Source organism: Phasianus colchicus, chromosome 15 (assembly GCF_987193195.1).
Source record: "Phasianus colchicus chromosome 15, bPhaCol1.hap1.1, whole genome shotgun sequence".
In the NCBI taxonomy this organism is placed as follows: Eukaryota; Metazoa; Chordata; class Aves; order Galliformes; family Phasianidae; genus Phasianus; species Phasianus colchicus.
In genome coordinates this window covers 3,341,193-3,366,276 of record NC_143450.1, presented here as the reverse complement: position 1 = coordinate 3,366,276, position 25,084 = coordinate 3,341,193, and the positions used below count along the sequence as shown (strand labels likewise).

General features: G+C 45.2%; 1 protein-coding gene across 5 annotated transcripts in view; it reads right to left on the bottom strand.

Annotated features, from left to right (window-relative positions):
* Positions 1–24,263, bottom strand: part of FBXW11 (F-box and WD repeat domain containing 11) — a 65,859-nt gene extending 41,596 nt beyond the window's left edge. The window contains exons 1-4 of one of the 5 annotated variants that reach the window (XM_090151141.1): positions 24,155–24,263; positions 16,328–16,401; positions 13,787–13,895; positions 9,050–9,151 (exon numbers count right to left, since the gene is read on the bottom strand). In XM_090151141.1, coding sequence (XP_090007267.1) covers positions 9,050–9,100 — 51 coding nt within the window. In that variant the 5' untranslated portion in view covers positions 9,101–9,151; positions 13,787–13,895; positions 16,328–16,401; positions 24,155–24,263. The remainder of the gene's footprint in view (positions 1–9,049; positions 9,152–13,786; positions 13,896–16,327; positions 16,402–24,154) is intronic. The other 4 variants (XM_090151142.1, XM_031598002.2, XM_090151140.1 and 1 more) reach the window with 4 other exon arrangements.
* Positions 24,264–25,084: the final 821 nt, after the last annotated feature.

Below are 25,084 nucleotides of genomic sequence, written 5' to 3'. Positions count from 1 at the left end.
CAGATTAAAGGTAGGATGAGGAGCATCTCAGAAGCAAATTTCAGATATAGCTGGTAACAGGGTCATCCTCGGGCGCCTTCAGATTCATCCAAAATAAATCAGCCTATATTAAGATTAAATATATTTGCGATTTGGCTGCCTGTGCAAAGCTAAAATACTCGAAGGATTATTCCTGGATGCCCAGAGGGAATTTAGGTTTCAGACTTCTGGATCCATGTGAAACCCATTCTGCCCAAATTTAGTTACCTCAATGTGCCAGACAGCAGCTGAGCCCAGCTCCCAGCATAACGGTGCCTTAAAAGCCATACAAAGAACACAAATGGGCATCAGAGACTTCAGTCTATTAAAAGAACTCCAATAACCAAGCCATTCTTCAAAATCTGACCAATTCTCCTTCCGCCCCCGCTGTCATTTGCTGGTGCTCATCCTCCCCAGCTTCCCCTGACACCTCCAGACACACACACTGCACACAGAAGCACACAGAGCAACTCCCAGCAACCACAAGGCCACAGGATCAAGTTCTTTATCATGAAAGACAGACAAATGAGGATTTAAGAATCAGAAATACGAGCTTCAACTAAACAATCGATTCTCTAAGCTTGCCTGTGTCCTTTCTCTAGTTTTCCTAGGAGCAGACCTGGCACTTTTCATCCCCTCCTGCTTTCAGTGGCCATCAGGATGATGCCAGAACTTGTTCTCTGGCTTTTACCCCTCCCCAGGGAACAGGAGAACTGCAGCCATGTTCTGAAGAGGACCCTACACAGACTTTTTTTTTCTGTTAAAGTTATAAAAACATTACTCAAAAACATGGAGGAGTCTGAAACAGCAAAATCTCAGAATGTGTTCAGTAACCTCAAGTATTTGTCTTCTGCAAAATAGAAGTGTGGGAAGAAACATTCTTACACACAAGACATTATAGAAGCTAGCACAATAAAAATATTCAATAAAAATAAAGCCTAAAACCAGCCAGCTGCTCCAAGAAAGATTCCAGTGCCATTCAAGAGCCATTGTAAGTCCATGTTTTTCTCCAAAGATGCACAGCAACGTTCTTCCAATTTGGCAGCTAATGAAGCCATATTAATCCATGAAATCCTAACCACTTACTAAGTGTATGAAACAAGTCTTAGCTTAATACCCAATTTCAGTGCATTTTTGATACTCAACCAAAAGCCCTGAGAAAGCCCTTTCTTAGAAAAAGGCTGTGAACTAGCTTTGGTTAAGAAAGAAGCCTTCAGCAATAAAAGATGCTAAAATCAAATACTCATTTTTTCCCAAATCTCCACTCAGCCTTGCCTGGGCTTAGCCAAACACTACACTCAAGTGCTGATTTTATCTAGGCATTAAAAGGAACATGCAAGTGCCTAATTTGGATTTCACATGGTTTATATAATGGAGGTCTAAATGCTCTTGACCTCCAAGGTCAGCACCGCTTTTCCCTGCAACTTCAACTTGCAGTTAATTAACAGCAGAACGTCTCTGGTTTGAAGGCTCTACAGAAAAGGATTTGAGAGCAGGGGAAGATATGCCCAAAGTCTCAGGTGGAGGGGGGGGGGATTGTTTTTCATCCATCACTTCAGCAATTCATGCTACAGCACGGCACATTGCACCGGCCCCACAGAGAGCTGGTGAAGTTTTACAGGATCCAAAAGGCAGTGTGACAGCCAAAAGCAGCACGTTGTGCAACGAAGCCCTGAAACCAAAGCTGGGACTGCTGCAGCAGGCCAACAATTCTCTCCTCACTTTCTGAAGACGTTTGAGTTTCACATCACTTCAGCAGGAAAACTGCTGCATACTTCTGAACAGAGAGCTTTCTCCAGAGCTCTGGTTTTCATGTCCTGGTTTGGAATCTGGAATGGCTTTTGCTTCCAACTAGCAGCACTAAGGATAGCCGAAGGCTTACATAGCATTTAAGAGACATTGCAGGTAAACATAAAAATCCCTGCAGTTAAGAGCATGAGGCATCCTGGATTTCCATTCTTCAGATATTGAATTCATAGGCATTTGGCCCAATGTTGGTACTGTTTCTCCCAAAGCATACACCGTATGCATGCCCAAGACTTTCAGATTACACTTTCTTTATCCACCTAAGCTTGAGAGTACACAATTGTTCCTGGATTCCCGCATTATGGATGTCTTTTTTTGTATCATGTCTTGAATAAATCCTCCGGTTCAAATATCTTCAGAAGCTTAGCAGTCAAGAGCACCACGACTTCTGAAAGCAAGCTGCAGTGTGCATTCACATCCTGCAGTCACGAACACAATTCCAAAGATATCTCCACTAAGTCCTTCTTTAAGCAATTTTTCAAGCAGGGCATTTAATTATGAGCTACTAAATATTGTATAGAGAGAATTTTCAAGTCCACTGTTTCTCACTAGCACTTTTTAAGAAAATATTTCTGCATTTATTAAAGAAAACCCTGCAAAGTAAAGAGCAGAGTAGATCCCCAAAAAATCAGGGTCGTTCAAGAAGCATAGTTCAGGCCATCCTTAAAATCTGGCTTAATATCTGTATCAAGAAATACGCGTCAACCTGAAGAATGATAAAAACACTTAAGAACTCAAAAGGAAAGAGTTCAGCTTCAAAAGGTAAGAATCCCTAAAAGCACCAACTCAATGCCATGCATCAATTCAGGACTTACAACACCTCTCTGCAGCGAAGGGTTGCAAAATAGTCACGTTTGCCATAGAAACATCCTACAGAACAGTACAAAGTTTTGGTTACAGTTCCTCCTTTTTCTGCTATATCACTTCTCCCATATTTGATATGTGGGTGTCTGGAAGATTGGCTCAGTACCGTCAGGTTTGTCAACTGCTGGCATATCCATGACTGTGATTTGCATCCATTCTATCCATGAAAACTAAAGTAATGATGCTATCAACACTACAGCTCAATTCCCCATGAGTGTCCTGGCTGTGAGCCTGTGACCCAAAACCTACCAGCACTGACTGAAGGAACTGAACATATTTAATGTTCCAGCTTGGCAGGAAGATTTTCTTTCCTGTTGTTTCTTTGCAGATTCTTTGAAGGGAGGCAGAACAGACATTTTCAAGGATGAGGATTGCATCAGACATACATGGGACAGACCGCCTTGCACCTCCTCTTCCCTGGTACAGCAGACTTCACTCCCTCCCAGCACAGGCATGGCATTATTAGCAGGCAGGCTGAAGAACATGGCAGTTTACTTCACAGATTTCTTTGCGCCCTAACAGGGGCAGGGAGCAAAAAATAAAACCCCACTTTTCCAACAGTGGCAGAGGAAGCATGCACACAAAGGCGTGCCCAGCATCTCTGCTCTCCAAGATGCAGGCTTCTGTAAGGGCTATCAGGAACAACAGCTCCCGCCCACTGCTTGTGAAATGCATCAGCCTCAGCACAACTGTGTTAGCTTTCCTGAGGAACACAAATTGATGCTTGAAATGATGCTTATCTGTGGCAGATAGAAGCCGTGGCTTGGGATTTGCTGAAGCAAGGTCTAGCATCTTTGGCTGATAGGTGAATCCATCATCAAGAAGTGTGCTTGCCTCCTTAGGGATCTGTTCCAGCCTGAGAGAAGGCAGAATGGGATCTCTAACAGCACCACAGAGAAACACCAGCAAAGGCAAGTTAGCAAGTGACTGATGAGGAGCTCATTTCTAAGCTCACATTTCTGTTCCAATGTTCAGAAGACTTCTGCAGAGTGCAGCTTAGTGAAATATCACAAAGAGGGTCAAGGAACTACAACTTCCTTCTGATCTCTATCACAGCCATAAAGATTACAGATTAGGCAGCTGATTTTTGAATACTAAAAGCTTCTGAAGAAAAAACAAAGGTGAGAGAACTGCCCTGTAATTAACAGTCACTAGTCAAGTAACTTGAAACGCTTGCATTACATGGAAATATTTCAAGATGGGGGATCAGGAATCAAAACTTACAGACATTCAGTCTGACATCAGGGAACACTTCTGCTCTTCAGTTAAGGAGGCTACAGAAGAAGAGCTCTGGTTCATAGCTCAATACGAGCTCACCAGCTAACACTCAAAGTCATCCAGCAAGTAACCGCTCTCTTCTGCTTAAAAATAAACACTGTGAATTGACCCAATAAAGTGAAGGTCTCTCTTCTTGCCCCGACAAAACAGCAGGCTTAGTTAATAATTAAAGTCATAAAACTGGAAGCACTCAGATACACAAAGGATGACTGAAAAAAGTGCTTATCGCAACACTTTCTTCTGGATAATAAATCATTCCTGGGAAAAAAAAAAAAATCTCCCCGCACTTCACAATTCCTCATCCTATGGGTGTCCAGCCCACATCAGGGCTGTGCAGCACAAAGCTGTGCTGGGCACCTGGGAGACTTGCTTTGGGCAATGCACAGTGAGAAACACACCGGCACCAGAGCACGGGTGAGAGGAGAATACAAGAGCTGGGTAAAAACCTTGTGATCGCTGTCTGTGCTGCAAACACCAAACTGAGCTGCTGAAGCAGCCCTCAGAACCTGCAGCAGACACTAAGAATCATAGAATGGCCTGGGTTGAAAAGGACCACAATGATCATCCAGTTTCAACCCCCTGCTATGTGCAGGTCGCCAACCAGTAGACCAGGCTGCCCAGAGCCACATCCAGCCTGGCCCTGAACGTCTCCAGGGATGGGGCATCCACAGCCTCTTTGGACAACCCGTTCCAGTGTGTCACCACCCTCCGTGTGAAAAACTTCCTCCTAATATCTAACCTAAACCTCCTCTGTCTCAGTTCAGAACTGAAAAAAGATTGGAGAAGCTGCTGAAAATTGATCCCCAATTGCTATTCATTTTTAGAGGAGACTCCAGCCCCAGCCAGGAGAAACATGCTGGGAAGTCCCACTGCTGATGAGCAGGGAGAAAAATGGGCATTTACCATCAGGCTTACAGACCCAGCACCATCCCACTGCATAAAATAGCAGTGGGTGTGCTAAGCCACTACCTACAGCTTAAATCACAGAACATCATGCAGTCATTAAGGTTGGAAAAACCCACTATGATCCTAGAGTCCAACCATCACATGAGAGCCTTCTGCAAAAACTGGGCTTGGCTCTACAGCTTTGTGTCTCAAAAGGAAGCCTGTTTAAAGCAGAGGGGCAAGCACAAATATTTCAGAGATTGGAGAGAACGCCGTGTTCCTTCCAAAAAAACAAACAAGAAAAGGAATCAAATCTGCATTTCTTTTTAATGGACCTGTTGGACTGTTTCCAAGAAGAAACAGTAACACTCTGGCTGTTTTGAGGCAAAATACCAGAAAACATGTCAAAAAAATATTTGTAAATGATTTCAAACCTAAGAGGAGAAGGAAAGCAGTTGTCTGGCTATTACAACTCATTTTAACAGCTGCAGGGAGGAATAACATTTTCAGAAGGAGGCAGGCTGCACGGTGACAGGCTATTCATCATTCTCCCATTTGTGATTTTGCACACCGTAGGAAAAGGTTTGAACAGAATGCACCTACTGCACTCGTTGTGATTGCAAGAATCCTGCTTCAAGACCGTGTCTGAATCTGTGCTGTGAAAATGACAGCACGGCAATACAAAAATAAGATGCTGAAGTTTTCATATCGATAAATCAATTCTTTGTTTTCAGATACAATTTTCTCCGGTTCTAGTTTCCATTTTTATACTTCCATCTGGTATCTGAATAGAAACGCCAACACCAGAAACTCAAAATTAGCGAAGAAAAACAAATAAAAGTGTTGGCAAGTTCATGTTAAATTGTATCTTTCCAATAAATAAATTTTCTTCTTCGTGCCCTCGCTCAGCTGCGATAGCACTGAGATTCCCTATCGCCAAAAATCATTTCCTCTGCAGAGTATGCCATCGTAAGGAAACGAATATTGAAGCCCTAACCTTCATAACTTCACTTGCAAATTGTAAGTTCCTCCAAGCAGTAATAAATTATGAATTGGTCAATTCAAAAGGCTTTTAAGACATTTTTGCAAAGACAGCTTCCAGTTATGGGAGTAAATCAATGCACTCCTGCTGTAATGTGCAAGCAGGAAGGGCTCTGGCAAGAACCACACCAATGCCACCTCCCTGTGGTGCACAGCCCTGGGAGAGCGCTAAGGAAGCAAGGGACACTGCAGACAACAAAGACTGATGTCTGACAGACAACAAATAAAAAGGAGCAGCAAGGAAACCACGTTGGAGGGGTGTGAGTAGGATGAGCAAGTAAGGGCACACCAGCAGGAACACTCAAGTAAGACAACGGCCTGCTTTCAGTCCTGCAATCAAATTTATATTAAAGATAGGATGAGAACAGCAGCTATTTGAATCCAAGTGTGTTCAGAATGGGAAGGTGAATGCCTTGTTACTAAAACACTATTAAAGACAATTCAGCGATTAGAAATAAGCCCTCAGATTCCATAGTATTTTCAACAGGTAAGTGGCATTCAGTACATGTTTTTCCATGCAGTAACACCAGCCACGCTGTGGGTTTTTTTTAAATTATCTATCTCTGTATGTTCACTAACAGGTCACAGAAAGAGGGCAAATATTCAAAGAATGGCTTGGGTTGGAAGGGACCTCAAAGATCATCGATTCCGACTCCCTGCCTCAGGCAGGGCATCTGCCCAGAAAATCTCACAAAATAAGCAGGTATTTCTCCGCAAGAGAAAAGCACAGAATACAAAGTATGACTCAACCTAAAGATTTAGAACATGGCCATCCAACCTACTGGCACCAGAGGACATCTGCCTGAATGCTACAGTTTGATTTTAGAAGCACAGCTAGGATTTATGGCATTGCTACACCTAACCTCAGCTTCCTTCTTCCAGGCTGGTGTGAGGCCACTCTGGAATATTCTAGAAGGGGCTAAGATGGAGCAGAACCTCCTGAAGAAACTGCAAAAGCTCCAGGTTTAAGACTAGGATTTCTTCCTCTTTTGAACCATTCACTACCTTACACATATAACACACAGATAACTGATACAGTGCTTTGATAACTTCACACCACTGAAGGGCTTCTCGATTTCCATCCTTAAACTCACTATTAATCATCATTAATCTAATATTACTGATCACATATCTCCAGGTAGACATGCCCTACCCATTTCCACACATGGGCTTATAAGCTAAGGAGCAACAAAAGGCAAGTCCTGGTGCCAAAAATAAAAAATGGGGAAAGAAAGCTGGTGCCACTTTCACTTCCAAGTTCCCCATGGGGCTGAGTCACATGCCTGAAATGAGAACTCTTTAAATCCCTCACAGCTGCTTCTAAAATTGAACAACTCTTTACCTCGGTTGCAGTTCTACAAGAAGTGTGACTGCTGCACACACACATAAAGGCCTTTATTTTGGAACACTGTTATGAGCAGTGATGTTGGCTACACCTGGCTTTGTGAGCAGCCTGCTGAAGACAGCTCTCCAGCCTCACCTTCCCAAAACACTTTGTGTACTCAGCAGTGCACTCACCGACACAGTTCTGTATTTTATCCGACAATCAATAATACCAACAGAAGTCAGCATTAATTCATCTAATGCTCAGCCTGGTCTGAGCTTGCACCTGCTACATTTACAGCTAACTACCTGTTAAAAACCACTCGTAATAACAAAGTTTGCCATTATTTCAATTCAGTACTAATAAAAAGCCCTCCCAGTTCCCAGATTGGTACCTGCAGACACACACGCTCTGACTGAAATCCAGACTCCAACCCGGACAGAGCCCACCCAGCCCAACACACAGCCCAGCAGCTTACCCCCCTCACAGCCTGCAGACACAAAACCAAGACACTCAGCCACCACCTAGAAGCCTGTTATTAAAAGCAGAACTGCTGCTATCTCGTTCTCAGGCCGTTCCACACAGCTGCATGCCCAAACTTCAAGGGCAGCTCCAACCCTCTGTCCCACACTGTCATGATTACAAACATCTGCTGTGACCAGGGTTTGGCCACGATGCAGTACCACTTCCTGTGGAACTACTATCCATCTATACGTTTACCTTAGAAACTTCATTCCCCTTCACTTAAAAACCGAAAACATAAAACATTTCAACAGAAAAAAAAGTATTTTAACAGAAATCCTAAAGTTTAATTTTGAAACTCAGAGCTGCATTTTGCATGCCAGAGGTTCTCAAGCAGACTGTTACTCTCTAAGGCAAAGCATTCACATTACCCCGTGTCTGAGTGGAAACAGACTGACTGCAAACAAAGCTCAGCTTGCTTACGTTCTCATTCACAAAAGCAATGTCTCACAAATACTCATTTTGTGCAGACCGAACCACTGAACAACGCCACTGTATTACAGAAGTTACCAATATGAAATAATCATTACATCTGCTACCAACAATACATTCCCAAACGCTTCAGGAAGTGCCACATAGATAATGCACATGTTCTGCATTTACTTTCCAAGGTAAATATTTTGAGAGCTCAAAACTGAGCTGGTATCAAAGAACTCCCTTTCATTATTTATCTTTTCCAGTCCCTCCCACACCAGTAAAGCAACAGCAGCAATTCCCCATCTGTAAGAGCCACCCCCATCCCCTGCTCCTCACTTTCAGCAGCTGAAGTGCTAAGGGACTCTGTGAACTCCAAAAGCTGCAGGGCTCCATGCTAACTGCCCTGCATTCAAACATGTGCAATGTTAAAGTAAGGCTGTAACCAGGGCTGTACTTAGTAGAAAATTAAAAGCTTATCCTTCCTAAATTAAATCACAAAAACATTACAGGCTATTCAGTTCATAGCAATTTAAGAGAAATGGCAAAGCTCATTTTGTGTTGCGGGTTTTTGTTGTGTTTTTTTTTTTTTTTTTTTTTTTTTTAAATTAAACGAGAAAGCAAAACGTAGCAGGCAACATGCACAACTATGCTACTTATATCACAACTTCATAAACAGGCAATAGAACACAAAAGCTCACCACCCCCCAGAGAACCTCCTGTACAGAAAGCACTCTTAAGGTTCACTCCTACAATGCAGTTAAGTAGAAGATTTCAGAAAAAGGATGCACAAAAAACATTTAGCAGACTTAACAATTTGATTAAACAGAGTCCTACGAGTTTAACAAAGTTCAACAGCATACGCATAACATTTACAACAAGAAAGAAGAAAGGCACCTGGAGACATCTGACACTGGGCATGCTCTGCAGGCATCTCAGTGCGCACATGCTCTCTACCAGGTTGGAGCAGCCTAGCCACAAAGACCTTGGCACAGAACACTGCAGGGTGACAAAAAGGAAGGAAGAGAAGAAGCAGTTAGATGCCACAACAAATCACTCAACGCAGGCAACTCATTAGTATGTTCACATGGGTACTTATCTACAGCATTTCTACGTTCATCGCAAGGTTAGTGGCCAAGGGTAAAATAACAACTGAAGATCCTTTTTGGGAAATAAGCCATCCCTCTGCCCTAGCGAGGATAACAAGCTGATCTGTCTCACCTGCAGCTGCGTGGCTGCAGCACCCAGGTGCCCACTGAGTTCCCTCCCAGCAGTGCCCCAGCTGCAGCAGCTCAGCAGTGCAGGGCAGCTGCCTGCTCAGCGCTGGGACTGCCAGGCACTGCTGGCTTCTGCCTCCCCCAACCCCCACCCCAGATAAGAGGAGCACAGGAGCCCTTCATTAAGTGGCAGCTCTTCAGAACGCAGCCCTGGGGGTTGGTGAAGAAGGTCTGGCACCCCACGCTGTCTCAGCTTTCTCCATTTGTGCTTATTTGTTCTGACAGCAAAGCCCATATTAACTTGTGAGGTTACAGCCTAGGTGTGGGACACCAACACAACCAAAAATAGTAATTTTGTTAAAAGAGGAGCCGTGCCTAACTAAGTTCAGGCTGCCAGACCAAGCTCTGCTTAGTCAACATGCACGGTATCCTGATTAAATGGGACACTGGGGGAAGAGCTGGTGTTATCAGTTAAAGGTATCCTGTCAGCCAAATTATAGCCCAGCAGTATTTATGGCTCACCTCACCACCTGAGCTGGGAAGAACCATGCTAAACTACTCAATGCCACACTGCTGACGCTGGAAGTTGGGTAAAGTTTGTAACTATGCTTCTGTGAAGCTGGAGAAATTCAATGCAGAAAGACTCTCCAGACCTTTTATAGCCCCATGGTATTATTTCACAGCTCCTTGTAAGGATACAATAGTACACTACACAACCATCAGATAAAGTAGAGAAAAGGATTCAATTACTATTAAGTAGTCGCAGACCCAGCTCTGAAACCTGCCTTCCTGTAATTTTCACGTGGGCTTCCAAATTAGTTGTAACAAATACCAAATCATTAAAAGAAAAAGCCACAGATGTCAAAGCTGAGAGCAGAATACCTGCAGGTGAAGGCTCGAGGAGAGTGGTTAATTAGTAATGAGGGGAAGGAGGGAACCCAGAGCAGCTGAGGAGGGCAAAACCTCTTTGCAAATTTTATTTCATATATTATGAATAAAGCACAAGAAAGCCTATGATTTTCACTTCTGTGCTGAAGAGAAATGAAAGCAAAACCAGGAGAAGGAAATGATCCCAGCAGCACCAAAACCCACTTGATTTCTCTCCTCCACTCCTGTGTAGGAAGGGTGCAACTCCAAATGGAAGATCTGCACTGTGCACATGTAATAACATGTGGAGATCTTATGGACAGGCGTAACAATAAAATTAATGCTTTTTTATATTTTCTTTCCTTCGATATCAAATAGATCTTTTTTTATGTTATTAAAAGATTATTTAAAACTCAAAGAAATGTGATTTTCCATTTAGCTACCAATTAACCCAGTATTCACAGCTACTTGACATGGCATATCACACGAACCCTTGGAATTCAGTTCCCAGAACAGCTGTAGGCTACCAGGGCAACTATCTGAATTTCAACAAAACAGCAAGAAAAGATTCCTGTTGCCCAAGGAGGCTGTGGATGCCCCATCCCTGCAGGCATTCAAGGCCAGGCTGGATGTGGCTCTGCACAGCCTGGTCTGCTGGTTGGTGACCCTGAACATAGCAGGGGGTTGAAACTAGATGGTCACTGTGGTCTTTTTCAGCACAAGCCATTCTATGAGGGACACTGCACAGAAAGTCTACAGCTCTGCCCTAAAAATGAAGTGGTAATTAGACTGCATTTGTTCTTAGGAATGGCTCTCACTCAGTGAGCTCAGTATGAAGAACCGAAGAGCAACGTGGGTAACCTGAAAATAACTTTTTAATTTAGTTCAAAACACATTAGACAAAGAAGCCATTTCCACACCGAGTCTAAGCCACACCAAAAACCTCTCCACAGCATTACGAAATGCTGAATAAAAGGACTTATAAAGAACACTGGACACTTCAGTGTAGCAATGATATTGCACAATGCTACAAATTAAATACTGCATTCTACTTCACATGTGCAAATATTTGCAGGCTTCCCTGACGTGTTATTTTCTCGACCCTGTCTGCATCACTGCCGTCAGTCATAAATATGAGCACAGCACTGTATGAAGACTTTTACTTTTTGAGTAACACCCACCTGAGCTTCTGCCCTCACTTTCCACTTGCCTTGCAGCAGGTTCCCAGTGAGCTGCAGCACTATAAATAAAGACTGGGAACGGGAAAAGGAAGAGAAAGCTGCATGACTAAGTCCTTGCACAAGGCTCTGGTTCCAGAGAGGCTGGCTCCTGCCCCAGCACATCCCAGACAAAAAGGTGGAAAAACATCTTCTGATATATCGAATTGTAACAACTTTTAGGATAAAGGGTAAAAACAACCTCCTCAGCCCCAAACAACACAAAGGGTTTGTTCACACAGGACCTCCCATATGTGGAAAGCACTGATTTCTTAAAGCACTGTAACATGTCCACAACATTTTTATTTTGGTGCCTCTACAATTTACATTTACTTCCCAACTGAAACATTTGTGATTTCTTTCTTATATTATTCTGTAATGCTCACTAAGTTAACTCAAGAAACACATATGGACTTGAGCTTGTGCTCCCAATAGAACTAATACACATTTTCGATCCGGTGATGGCAATGCTGCAATGCCATCGTTAAGGCAGCATTAATTACTAACCCTTATTACCACAACTTCTGTAAAGTACAGGAATTGTGACCTCAACATTTTTCACCAAAATCACATTCTATTTATTCATACAGAGGTAACTTGAGGAATCTCAATTTAGTGTGCTAGGTGTACAGCTCAGGGCAGTCCGTTCTTAAAGCAAAGCCAGCCCTGCCCCTGCAATGCTTCTAGGCAGGTCAAAAAAGCTTGGAGGGAGTTACTTTTTAATTACAAACAGAAAAACAGAAAATACATTTGGCAAGAAGCGTGGCTAACCAGATGAATTCACTCCTGCAATGACTTACTGATCACACAGTTGACTACAAAATCAAAACTGCTTATAAACTCCCAGCAAAGCATACAGGCTCCCATGTTCTAAAGTGCTTTTCCCAACTTCCTCATGAATACCAACCAGCTCCTCAGTGGTTAAGCTCTTGTTCTGCATTTCCACAGAGCAAAGATTCAGACTGGGAAGGCCAGGTACAGCCAACAAACCTCAGTCTTCCCCCTGAATTCTCTTTTAGGTGTTTAGTTGTAAGAGACTCGTGCTATTCAAGATTTTCAATTTACAGTGCAGTTTACATTTTATTTAGGCCAAGACCAATCGAATTGATGTCTCTTTCTTTCCATTAGTGATTACTATTGATAAACCTGTACTTGAAATGCTCTGTCTGGGAATGACACACCCATTGGCAGCCCATTTTGAGTGCTGCTGAAGGGGGATTCTGACACACAAACTTTGACTTTCAGATGGGATGACTACAGAATTTTAATGCTCCCAAGGCAAATTTAATATCAAACCCAGAACCTTCTCAAAAATCAGCATGAACCACAATAAGAGAAAAAACAGAAAGCAGTTAAAACTGTTCAAAGGCCTTCAGTATTATTTTACACTCGGCAGGGTACAGTTGGCAAGCACCCCATCCCTTTTGCTAGCTGGGATGTCTTCTAGGTCTTACCTGGTGGCTTTACCTGAAGTTATCATTCAGAATACTGATAAGCAAAACAGTGCTGAACCAACATGTTGGAACAAGTACCCTGAGTATTCACAAGTGGAAAAGTAGAAGTGTCAAAGTATATTCGTAATTGTGATTAATTAATTGGAAGTAAAGTGTGTGGGCATGCACATAACACAAAGAAGCACGTTCCACAAGTGACAGCCTGGCTTGGCACAGTCGTACATTCACTACATTGCACATTTTGGCACACTTGGTATTTTTGCTGAGGTACTCTAAACCAAAGAAAATTTGTCAGACCAATAGCAAGACTTTGTACTCTTCCTATTTTCATTTCAAAACCAAGTTGTCCCTTGAGAGATGTGGTGTGTTCACATGCGTCATACAAGTATGAACCGGTGCCATCACATCACTACCTTTCCACGTACAAAATGCAATCTCACATCCAGTCTTGAGCGGCTGTTTGGAAGGCTGAGCACCACCCCCACAACGCACAGAGTACAACTCCTGTGTTCAGCTGTTCTGCTTTAAGAATGGCCACATTCTCAGGTCAAGCAGGAGGTATCTGTACCAGAGATCTGGCTTACTCTTGCTTTGCTGTGTTTGGAAGAGCTAGTAGCAAACTCACTTGAACTTGTCAAACATCTTTGATTTTTCCTTTCCAATTAAAATAATAGGAACCCAATAGCTGAGTCGCACCTCCATCAGAAAAATCTATTTAGATAAATGATCTCCATTCCAAAAAAATTATTGCTCAGCCTCCCAGCTGTCATTCAAGACCTGCACGTAAGATTCTTGCATTTGGGGAGAACACTAAGTGAGAACTCAGGAAGCTCAAAGCAAGACAAATGAGAATTTATCTGAAAAATTGTTTTCCATTACCACGCAGTTCTTCTACATAGGGCAATGAATTCACAGAAGCGTGATCAACAATGCAGTCCCGCTCTGCTCCTGAAGATCAAAGAATGCGTTCGCTACAACAGAACGAATGCTACAAAAGGAATATGGGTTCAGTGGAGAAAAGATTAAATGCATTTTTTTTTTTGAATACAGCAACAACCTTACTCCATTATAATTTATTCATCAGGATAAAAGTCGTGAAATGCAGCATCTCCTTTTCGGGAGGACATGGAAAAGTACAAAGAAAATCCTAATACATTTATAACATGGTTATTCTACAGTGTTAAGTGAAATCACTCTAAATCTTCTGAAATGCATTATTTAGGTTAATCTTTACGTCCTTCATACGCAACATCCCAGCTCCAAGTTTCAAAAGCTCAGAATTATAACAGTCCTTGCTGCACTCGCACATCCTACGTTACACAGAGGCCACTGTGTAAACAGAAAACTGGCTTTCCTTCCCTTATGCTGAAGGAGCAGAGGTGTTACAGGCATTCAGACAGCAGCACACCTGCTAACAGTAAATCAGAACCGGAGCAAAAAAACAGCTGTAGAGACCTGGTGCTGCCAACTGAAATAGTAAAACTTACTTACAGTGAGCAAGTCAAACACTTCAAAAACTGTAGATGAAGCTTATTAAGACTATAAGAGCTGGCTCTGACTCTTTTCTGTATTAAGTTATTAAGGACTAATGCAATCTAACAAATATTAACCTGATTAAAAAAATCAGATATGGACAAAGCAGCGCGCACTTTAACTTGGAAGAGTTGAAGTACACGTGAAATCCAACCTTAGTGTGTCATAAAATGCTACAGACACTGTCAGTGTTTGTGTTCCTCGTGTTGCAGGGCAATATTTCAGCAGCCTTTGAAAGCTGACTTGCACTTTACTTTTAAAAATGTAGGATTCAAAACCTGGACAAGAACTAAGCCTGCAATGTGCATACACTTACATCTGTGCTCAGCTTAGCTTTCTGAATGCCTCTGACAGGACTGTTCCATGTTTCAAGCAGTTCAGCAATATTGAATACCAGCACACTGGGGATCTTAATCAGCAGGAATACACATTACAGCTTCTCCTTCCCTCCCCCCAGCGCGTGTTAAATTATTTTCTCATTTCAGTTTTCATCACTAGAGATGTCAAGATCAGTTCTGTCTCCCAATTCTCTCATTTTGGAAAAGGGCACACTCAGGGCAGCAAATGCTCCAGGAGATTCTATTGCAGTGTATCTCCAAAGTGAGGGATGACCTGATGGAGTAGGAGAGACTGCAAGAAATGCGTCAGACTAAGGATTAACCCTCAGAGTTGGTGGGATTTTTTAGACTGTACTAAAAAGCATGCCCAGGACTTCTTCACCCTAACTTAATCACTCAAGTATTCAAAAACTCAAGCGTGGAAACAGCAGTATCCTGTGCACAAGCAATTCATTATGTATGTGTTCATCAATTAAATGCAAGTATGATTTTTGCAGAAAATACCATACCAGCAAATGAAACACACAGCTAAAATAATACAAGGTATCAGCTGCACCTACAAGAGTTTCTTCTGTGGTATATTAAATATTGAGGCCATAACATTTGTTTTAATAGCTGTCTACAGAGAAGAGCACTCAAAGCTTAGGGTAATTGCTATTAATATCAAAAGGAATTGAGGCATACCTGCTTCACTCTCGCTTTAGAAATGAGTTGACAAGTTCATTAAAGCACTAACTCACAACAGAGCTGGGCCTTAGGAGAGGGGCTCACCTTCCCACCAGACATTCAAGGCACGTAACATTCTTCTCTATCAGCCAGGGATCTGACTTTTCCCTCCTAACACACACACATACCTCCCAAACTTATCTGAGACACCATACTGCAGCCTTTTGCAGTCATTTCAAAGTCTCAGAGCGACAGGACTCAAAACACACCCACAGTGCTACTCTGAAACAAACCTGCTGCAGCTCTGCAGCACCTCCTCAGCACCGCTTTGAGGACCATCACTAACAGAACCTGAAATCTCCCTAAGGATTTAAAATGCTGATTCCAAGTGCTGCCCAGAACAGAACTTCAAATGGTATTTCAGCAGGACAAAGCCACTGCAATTTGTAACACAAACGAGTGGAGAAGTTCTCTACATTTCCAATGAACTCATGAGAAAATACAGCCAGAAATCAGAGCAGATAGCCGTTAATTTCTGAACTCAACAGAAGAGTTTCAAGTCGTTGATAAGGCTGCCTCCTCCTTCCAGAAGCAAGATCTGGGATGTGTTTGCTTAATGGCCCTTTATCTGTAGGTACTGCTGTCTAGCTCTGCAGATGGTACATCTACCCCACATTCCTAGGCCTTGCCTTCAGAGGAGATCAGCAGCATCCTAACAAAGCACAGCTGTCTTCCCTGAATACACTCCTCACTCTGATCTCACACTGGCAGCTTGGTGTGTTCTGCTATCTGAGGGACATGGAGCAGTTAAAGCAGATACTGAATTTGCGGACAAACTCATCTAAGCAGAAGCAGCAGGATATAGTACAGGGTGACTGCTTACCTGAAACTTTGTTTCTGCGCTTCAGATCCACCAATCCAGAATGAAAGGGGATTCGAATGGGCTTTCCTTCTTTTCTGTTAAAAGAGAGCAGCCAATCATCTTCAGCTTGGTGTATCTACTTCTTGCTTGAATGAAATCCCAATTAAGCACTGCTAGCACTGTTAGACAGGGCCAATACACCTTACCAGTAACACCTGCGTTAGTGGGGGTATCGGATTGGTGGATCTAAGACAAAGAAATGGACTCACAGACAAGAAATTGTTTTTTCCCACGTTCTAAATGAATGAATCCTAAACAAATTGTTTTGGGGCAACAGCTCACTTTGCAAAGATCAAGGAAGATGAGAAGAAACTGCGCTGCCTACGGTGAAGTAACTACTACAGCTTCATCCACCAGCTTACACCTGACCAACACGCTGCGAGCACTGCCAGGCTGGGAGTTTGTGGCTTTGCAAAACACTGCAGTAGCTCTCCTCACTTTTCCACAAACAAGCTCCAAAGCATTTCATTGCCACGTTTGTTTGGGTTTTGTTTTTTTTTCCTTTTCCAGACTCAAAATGATCCAGCTTTCCTCACGCACCAGCAGCACAAATGGAGCCATCCATCCGCATGAGAGCACTCAGTACTGCTGCACCTCCAGAAAAACCCAGAGCTGGGAGAGAGCAAAACAAGGCACGCTATTCTGACCGAGAGGAAGGGCACCCCTCCGAGAGCAAGATGGTAAAGGACTTCATCCAGAACCTCCAGCAGCATGCTTACAGTAGGAGACAAAGCCTTTGAAGTAGCTTTAACTGTAACCTAAGAGAAAACCGAGCCTGCGGAAGTTCCAACTACAGATGTAACAGAATAATGAAAGCCTACCCTGAACAGACCAGGCTGTGCGACTCCTAGCCAGACCTTTCTGCAAGTCTGAGACAGCCAGAAACAGCAGAAGCATTTTCTAGAACACATTGCTGCACTGCCCACAGAGCAATTAGCTAGCACCATCTCTCACACTGACCCTTCCAATCCAATCCTTGTACACCAGGAAAGGAGCATCTTCAGCGTGGGATGATTTTTTGCTTTTCGACCCTTTGTAAAGCATCAACCATAGGGCAACATAGGTTTCAAGGGCGAAGCGGAGCTGTAAGTCTAATACCACATCCAATACATGAACCTTAATGCTGCCAAGTAAAGCAATAAGATGTCATGGCATATGACTCAGAACTTTAAGAGTACAATATAGCTCAGCCAGCTATCAAAATTATATAAATGTACTGATTTGCTAAGTCACAACAGAGCCTGCAGGATGTCAGCAGCAGAGACACAAAGGCATGAATGTGAGTGTGAAAACACAGGTCTGATTTTTCTCTTGGAAGCTCCTCTCCATGGAGGAGCGATGGAGACAACAAGAATATCGAGTTTCCCTGGCTAGTCCTTTGGTGCCAAGACAGAATTGCTTCAAAGATCTCCTATCAAATACAAGCTGTAATGGGAGCTTAAGTTTTGCAAACAGATTCTGAGTATAGGCTTTCCAAGAGCTGTGTGCGTTTTTGTCTGAAATGTTTCAATCGGTGCGACTTAAAAAGACAGAAGATTTAAACAGCACATCAGTGTGCAAGCCATCCTGACGTACACACACCTCCCCAGGGGTTACACAGTGCAGGCTGTACAAATTTGTGCCAAAATTCCACACTCTGGAACCCCTCAGCAGCACAAAACAGAATGCAGCCGGGCCAGACCACGCACAGCTCACTGCCTCAGCCAGGCCAGTGAAGGAAACAAACTTTGCCACGCTGCACAGCCAAGAATTGATCCCAAAAGCTTTATGCCAGTTTACACAGAAAGCACACTGGTCGCCCCTATTCCTAGCAAGCAGGTATTTACCTAGATCTTAGAAATCTGTCTGCATTTGTATAGGAGTGGGCCCAGGATATGGAACTACTCTGTGCTTACCTCTAAACACTTTGGGGTTGCAGGTTACAAGTACAGGGATGCAACTCCTACAGAGACCTGTTTCAGCAAAGCAATGAAGAACCATCACACCTCCCTCCAAACACACCCATTGTTAAGTTAGCCTCTTTGAGAAAGGAATTAATTTCCTTTCTCTCTTTTTTATTATTAAAGCACAAAAGGTATTGCAATAATTCTGCATTATTTGGTCTCGGTCACGCACCACTCATACTGGGAAATGCATGGAAGTAACACAGGAAAATGGAGCAGGCTGTCAGATGTCACCCCACTGAGCTCATAAACACACCAAGAAACTGGAGAAGGGATTTTCCAGAAAAACTGGATTTGCTGTGACTAACGAAGTACTATCAGTACCATGGAAATCAAGCTGTGAAATCAGATTATGTAATAAACAGTGGCATTAGTATAAAGAAAACATCACCAGAGAAAAAAAGCTAGAATGTAAGTACTGTTATTAATCAGCATTAGTTTAAACAACTCAGTACATATCCTCGTTTCCCTTCCATTTCTCTTCTCCCTTGCAATAACAGCAGCTCATTTCAGAGCAGCCCTCTTACAGCCGTGGTCTCTCATTCTCTCCCACACGCCATTCCTGTCTCACTGGCACATTTGCTGCACCATCCATTTCCTATGAAGCTCATCTCACTTTTCACCCTGCCACACAAGCACTCAAAGCAGCACAGGAAGATGAAACTGAAAATGCCAAAGTAAGAGTGACCTCTAAACTGCACCGCAATAAAACGTAACGCATCAAAAGCCATACATCAAGTTGATTTAACAAGCAGTGAAGGTGTTTTAGGAAACACACACAAAATGAAAAGGTACATCCATCCTTCAGAGAATGTCCCCAAGCCTCTCTCAGGGTACAGCTTGGAAGAAGACAGCTCTGTTTGTTTTGCTGAGATGTTGGTGATCCAAATTCTTAACATCCAACAACTCTCCCCAAGGGACAGACAGATACAGCCAGCACGGCCTGAAACACACCAACGCCATTCATGCACCCTAACAGTTCCTACAGGAGCACCAAGGAGCAGGTCAGAGGGCTAGGCTGGCACGCACCTGCCTGTGGGTCTGATCCCATCCCACACTGCCATTAGCACACTGGGTTTCTCAGCGTGATTCAGGGCCTGTGCAATTTCAGTGCAGTGCCCTGGAGCTCCCTGGGGATGCTCACAAGGGCTGGAGGTCACACGTGCTTCTCAGGCACCAAGGCAACTCTGGCTGCTGCTCCTTATGTGCTCAGTGCTGTTGCAGAGGCTGGCAAATCGAGTCATGTTAGATAATTTAACTGAAATGAGGCAAAAATAATCCCAAATGAGATTTAAAAAGCCTTTGGTGAAACGCCAGCATTGAGCTTCCTGAAAAAATTGCAAGCTTCCCTTGGAAAGAATTTAAAGATACTTAGGTTCAGAATTTTCCCTACAAATGGAGCATCTGCAGTTCTCCTCCATCTGAACAGACCAGTAACTGCTGCCATCCAAAGCAGTACTTCAGCTGGCTTTTCTCACCCGTTACCTGCACTGAGCATCTTTGTACTCACCACAGCCCTTTTTCCCTTGGTAATCAGTTCCCCACTCAGCCTACTGTTCCACCAAGCCCTTCCCAAAAGATACAGCTTTCCACACTTCTCTGGCTACTTCCCTCATTTCACCATAGCTCTGCTGGCTTTAAATTCAGTTAGCCAGCTCTAATTCATTTTCTTAAGCTCCTCCTTCCCATTTTTCTGTACTGCTGCCAAAGTCACAGTAATCTATTCACTTTACATTTTCATCCTTCCTCTTACGGGCACTATGAAATGTGACTGTCAGTCTAATGACCTCTGCAGCAGCACAGATCTTACATCTGCTGCCCCAAATGCTCTTCTGTGCCTCTCAAGCAGCCAGCAAACAACCTCACCATGTCAGACACCTGCCCTCACCATTTCCCTTTCTGCCCCTAACTGATGAAGCAGCCCAGCATGCTGCTGGCTGCACGCTCACATGTCTGACACACAGCTCAGAACACTGCTCATTTAGCTAATAAATAAAGATAACTGTAAAGCATAGCCTGCTATCCTAGCAAAGAAAGCACAGTAACTAGTTAATACACAGGTCTCCAAAGGTCCTGCTGGCTCTCCATCTACTCCCAGGCTTTGATTAAGAGTAAAACAGCGACACTGGAGCCAGAACAGTGCCTCCTTTGTTCCAGATGCAAATACGACCATCGCCCAGTCCATCACTATCTCTATCACCACAAGAGCAAACTCTTTGAAGGATTCATCTGAGAACATTTGGAAAAAACTGAACAAAATGCAACTGCCTGCTTGGCGTGCACTGATACAGACAGGGAGGGAAGAAACAAGGCAGAACGTTATAGGCCTATCGAGACACATCCAGCTGTTGCACGTGAGTTTCCAAACAGAACGCTCAGATTTGTTTTGCACTGTAAAGCTTCACACCGTTTGGGGGCACCCCACATCCAGCTGCAGTGACCCAGGGAACTCCAGGTAGCACCAGCACGATCTACACAAGTTGCTGCTGGCAAAGCTGTCCTGTGAGAAATGCTTTGTTCTGAGATGTTACCTCGTGAATTTGAAGACTTGCAGCTCCCATCAAAGCTCTGCCAGGAGAAACTGAAAGACTTTTGGCAACATATTGAATTATAGTTCTTCATTTATTATTTACAGAGGCACTTAAACACTGGACAATAATGAGAGAGACATTCTAGACAACAAGGGTGCCACACTAAGAATATTTTCCACATATGTAAAAGATACAAATTCCAAACAAGCACATGTTGGTGGTACTGCTGAGCACGGCCCTCCTTCCCAGCGCCCTTCCACACTCCCCACATCGAGCAGTGCTGTGCAGAGCTCCAACCACCAGCTCTGCAGCAGGAGGTGAGCACTGGCAGCACAGCACAGCGCATCAGGGGCACAGCGGGAAGAGCTGATGGCAGCTCAGTGAGTGGGAGCACTGCCACTCTCTGCCTTCCTGCCCAGTAACCACGCCCCATGGGTGCCCAGCAGGCACAAGATTCTGGGAGAAAAGGATATATTTTTTTTGTGAACCACATGTTACAATGTGGGCAGTTCCACCCCTACCTGTGTCACTTTTTAACCTGTATACAGATGTATTTTCCATACCTCTACATTCTTGTACCACCACATTAACGCAGACTAAGAAACTATCCCCTGCCTTAAAGTCTGCTGAGGAAACAAAAGCGTGGCTCAGTGCAGCTTTCAGAGGGAAGGAGAACCATGGGGTTTTTAGCAGGTATTCAAGGCGAACACGTGTAATGGGTTTGATGCAACTGAACTCAGATTTTATAAACAGCTCAGAAAGTGTTGGTAAAAAAAAAAAACCACATTTCACAAATCATTTGTTGTCAGTATTTCACCTTCAGAAAGTTTGATCCCTTAGAAGAGCAAAAAGGTTCCTGTTATCTGATGTCACAGAGAAAACCGAAACCTTGCAAAGAAAGAGCCCTTTGCATCATTTTGGCATGCCCTCCATCTGTTCTGGATTACCTCCTTACTCCTCACTGCCAATCGTTCACCCACTCACAGTGCATCCAATGGACACAGTGCTCCCCGAGCCCAACTGCAGCCCTGCATCCCCCCAGTGCCAGCACAGGCCTGTGGGCCAAATGCCATCCCATGTACAACTGAAAGCCACGGAAAGTCCTCACTAAATCACCTGCTCATCACTGTTAGAAGGCTAACGACATGATTTCCATAGCTAGAACATCATAGCTAAAGCCTCCAGCTGTCCTAAGATGGCAACTCCAGAACACTAGCTAGAACTTCAGACAGCAAACAGAAGTTGTCACTGTGAAACCCTAAAATATTTCTCTTAGATTTCAGCTTTAAAAATAGACCAGTATTATTTCTATGACTGATTTTTCTTTAAATAAATGCAAATGATCCATCCAGTGCAGGAAAAGTTGAGGGCTAGAACACCCTGTTCTCTGACTTTATGCAACACGTTAACACATTATCTCTTGTTTATCAGCCACTCAGAACTGCTTTGTGTTTGCTTCTCAGAACTCCTGCATCATCCATCTGCAGCTGCAGTACTGGGGAATCAGCCCTGGCATTGGAAGGCAGTGAGCAAGCACCCAAAGTGCTGCAAATACAGCCTCCTGGATCAGTGGGAGGCTGCAACTTCTTGCCTGAAATAAGCGAGCACCCATTCTTCTTTCTGACAATAACACTCTTGAACAGAGGAGCATCCCATCAGGTCTTGCACCTTCAGATCATTTCTGGCTTTGCAATGTTTACTGCTGCTGTTATCAACTGATACAAGAGTGCATAAAACACTGTAACTGCTGACTGAAAGCTCTGTCAATACAACTTCTACTTCTGCTCTGTTTGTTTCAGCAAACCTTCCAGAGAATCTCATCTGCCACAACAGCAGAGCACAGAACCTTTGTGCCAGGGCTCCATTTCAATGGGCTTTTGGCGACTCCAGTAAAACATTTCTGCTCAGACACAAGTGGTTCTCTGCAAGTCTTTGCTGGGAGGAAAATTAAACTACAAACTATGCTTTATGAAATATCAATTTCTATCGGGAACTACAGAATTAATTGTTCATCGTACTAAAATTTTACACTGTTTTGAAAAAGGAAAAAATTTGTTTCCTAAGCCTCCTAAGTAATGAAAATTTTAATATCCATCCATATTTGCCTTTCCCTTAGCACATCTCCAAGATGCTGCTGTAACAAGGAGACAGGGCTGCTATCAGAAATTACATTTGCTTCTGCCCATTGGCAATTTGGCCAAAGCCAGGGAAGGCTTCTCAAACAGGAGAGGTGTTAACAAAGGGCAAGCAAGAAACCCGAGTGAGGCCACCGTCCCTCCCAGCCCCATCAGAGCACCTCACGCACCCCAAGGCCAGGTGGTACTTGCACCCTCTGGCACAGTTAGGAAAGCACTGCTGGGATGCAGTGGCTGTGTTGGAAATGCAGAAGGCAGCTTTCCGCAGGGGGCTGCTGCTGGAACACACAGCTGCACCGCAGCCGCTCTGATGTCGCTGACAATGAGAGGGAGCTCACCAGATCCACTGGGACAGCGGGATCACCGAGATGGCCTTCAAGCTGCTGGCCTCACTGACGGGCAGCGAGCACTGAAACGCCATCGGGGCCGTTTCCTTTTGGCTTTCCATCCGTCCTTACCCACAGCAGGCAACACCAGAGGGAAGCTGGCGTTTTCCAGAGCTGCCGCGTGAGCGGGCGCTAAGCTAGCTAACAAACCCCAACCATTCGGTGCCTCCACAACGCCCAGCTCCCCCTCGCAGCGCAGTAACAGCCCATCTCAGCTTCTTTTACCACCCAACTCCATTGCGTCGTGCTCAATTCCGTATGCAGCAGCAAATCACGCGTACAGCGACACAAAATAGAAACCGTCGCAGTACCGCTAATTCTCACTCTTTCTCTCAGCTCCCGGCGCCGCTCACCCCCAGCGGCGGCGATGCGGGTCCTTCCCGCCGGGCCGCGGTTCGGCCGCTCCCTGCAGGGCTGGCGGAAGGGCAGCTCCCCCCGGGCCCGGAGTTCCGGACCGGAGCCGCGCACCGGGCGCACAGCCCGCCTCCAACCCGCAACCATTCACACAGCGATCATTCGGATGCGCGTTTCTTTTTTTTTTTTTTCGTTTGTTTGTTTGTTTGTTTTTTTCCCGTTAGTTTCTCTATTTCTTTAATTAGCTGTTTGTTTGTTTGTTTGTTTGTTTTAACGTTTTTTCCTCAGCGGCCCCCAAACGAGGAAGGCGGCGGGAGGAGCGGCGCGCGGCCGGGCCCGGCCCGCACGAACCTCCGAGCAGCGCCGGGCCCATCGGGCCCACAGCGCGGCGCCGGGCCCAGCGGGAGGCTGCGGAGGGGGAGGGGCGGCCGTGACTCACCATCAGCTCGATAGTCTTGTCCTCGATCACCGAGTCGGGCTCCATAGCGGCGGCAGCTCCGCGCGGCGCCCGCCCGCCCCGCGCCCGCCAGGCCCCGCCGCCGCTCGCCCGCCCCCCCCCGCTCGCGCGCGCACACGCACGTACGTGACGTCACGACGCCCAGAAGAAAAGCGGCGCCCGCCGCCTCCCGCTCTCCTGGAAGCGGACCACAACTCCCGGCGGCCCCCGCGGCGCCGCGCTCCTATTGGTTGCGGGGGGCGCCCGGCGCGCTTCGCGGCCGCGCGGGGGTTGCCGGGAAGGCGCCGCGCCGCCTGACGGGCCGCGCTCGGCGGTGGCGGCGGGCCGCGTCCCGCCGTGTGAGCGCTGTGGGGAGAGAAAATGGCGCCGGGCCGGGAGACGGCGGGGCTCCGTGCCGCCTCGGCCCGCGGTCAGCTCTCGCTGCGTTCCGCTTTTTGAGCCTGGTTTTCTCCTTAGCTCGGAGTCGGCCCCGCTTAGTTTCCTCCTTCCTCAGAGGCGCTGAGGTGAAGCCCTGGGCTTGGCGCGGGGTGGCCCGGCCCTCCTGCGGCCCTCAGCGGCACCTCCGGCTCCCGGAGCGCTCCCGAGCCGCGTGCCCGCCTGCCGCTGAGGCCTGCCGGTACCCCACATGCCCGCCAGCGGCTGCGCAGTGTTACGGGGACAGCACGGTCAAGCCGACGATGCGGCAGGCACTGAATGCAGTGGTAGGCGTTGAAAATTGGAAGCAAAAATGTCATCAGCAGGGATCTGGTGTAACAGCGCAGCACTACGGTGCCATGCTTCTGATGGAAGTGCACACGGTAGCTCTCCTCCTCAGCACGTTTTACTTGTTAGAACCTGAGCCAAGTGTTAAAAAACGTGGAGTAGAGCAGATGGAAATGACATAGAGTCCTTTGTTATTGACACGACACCTGC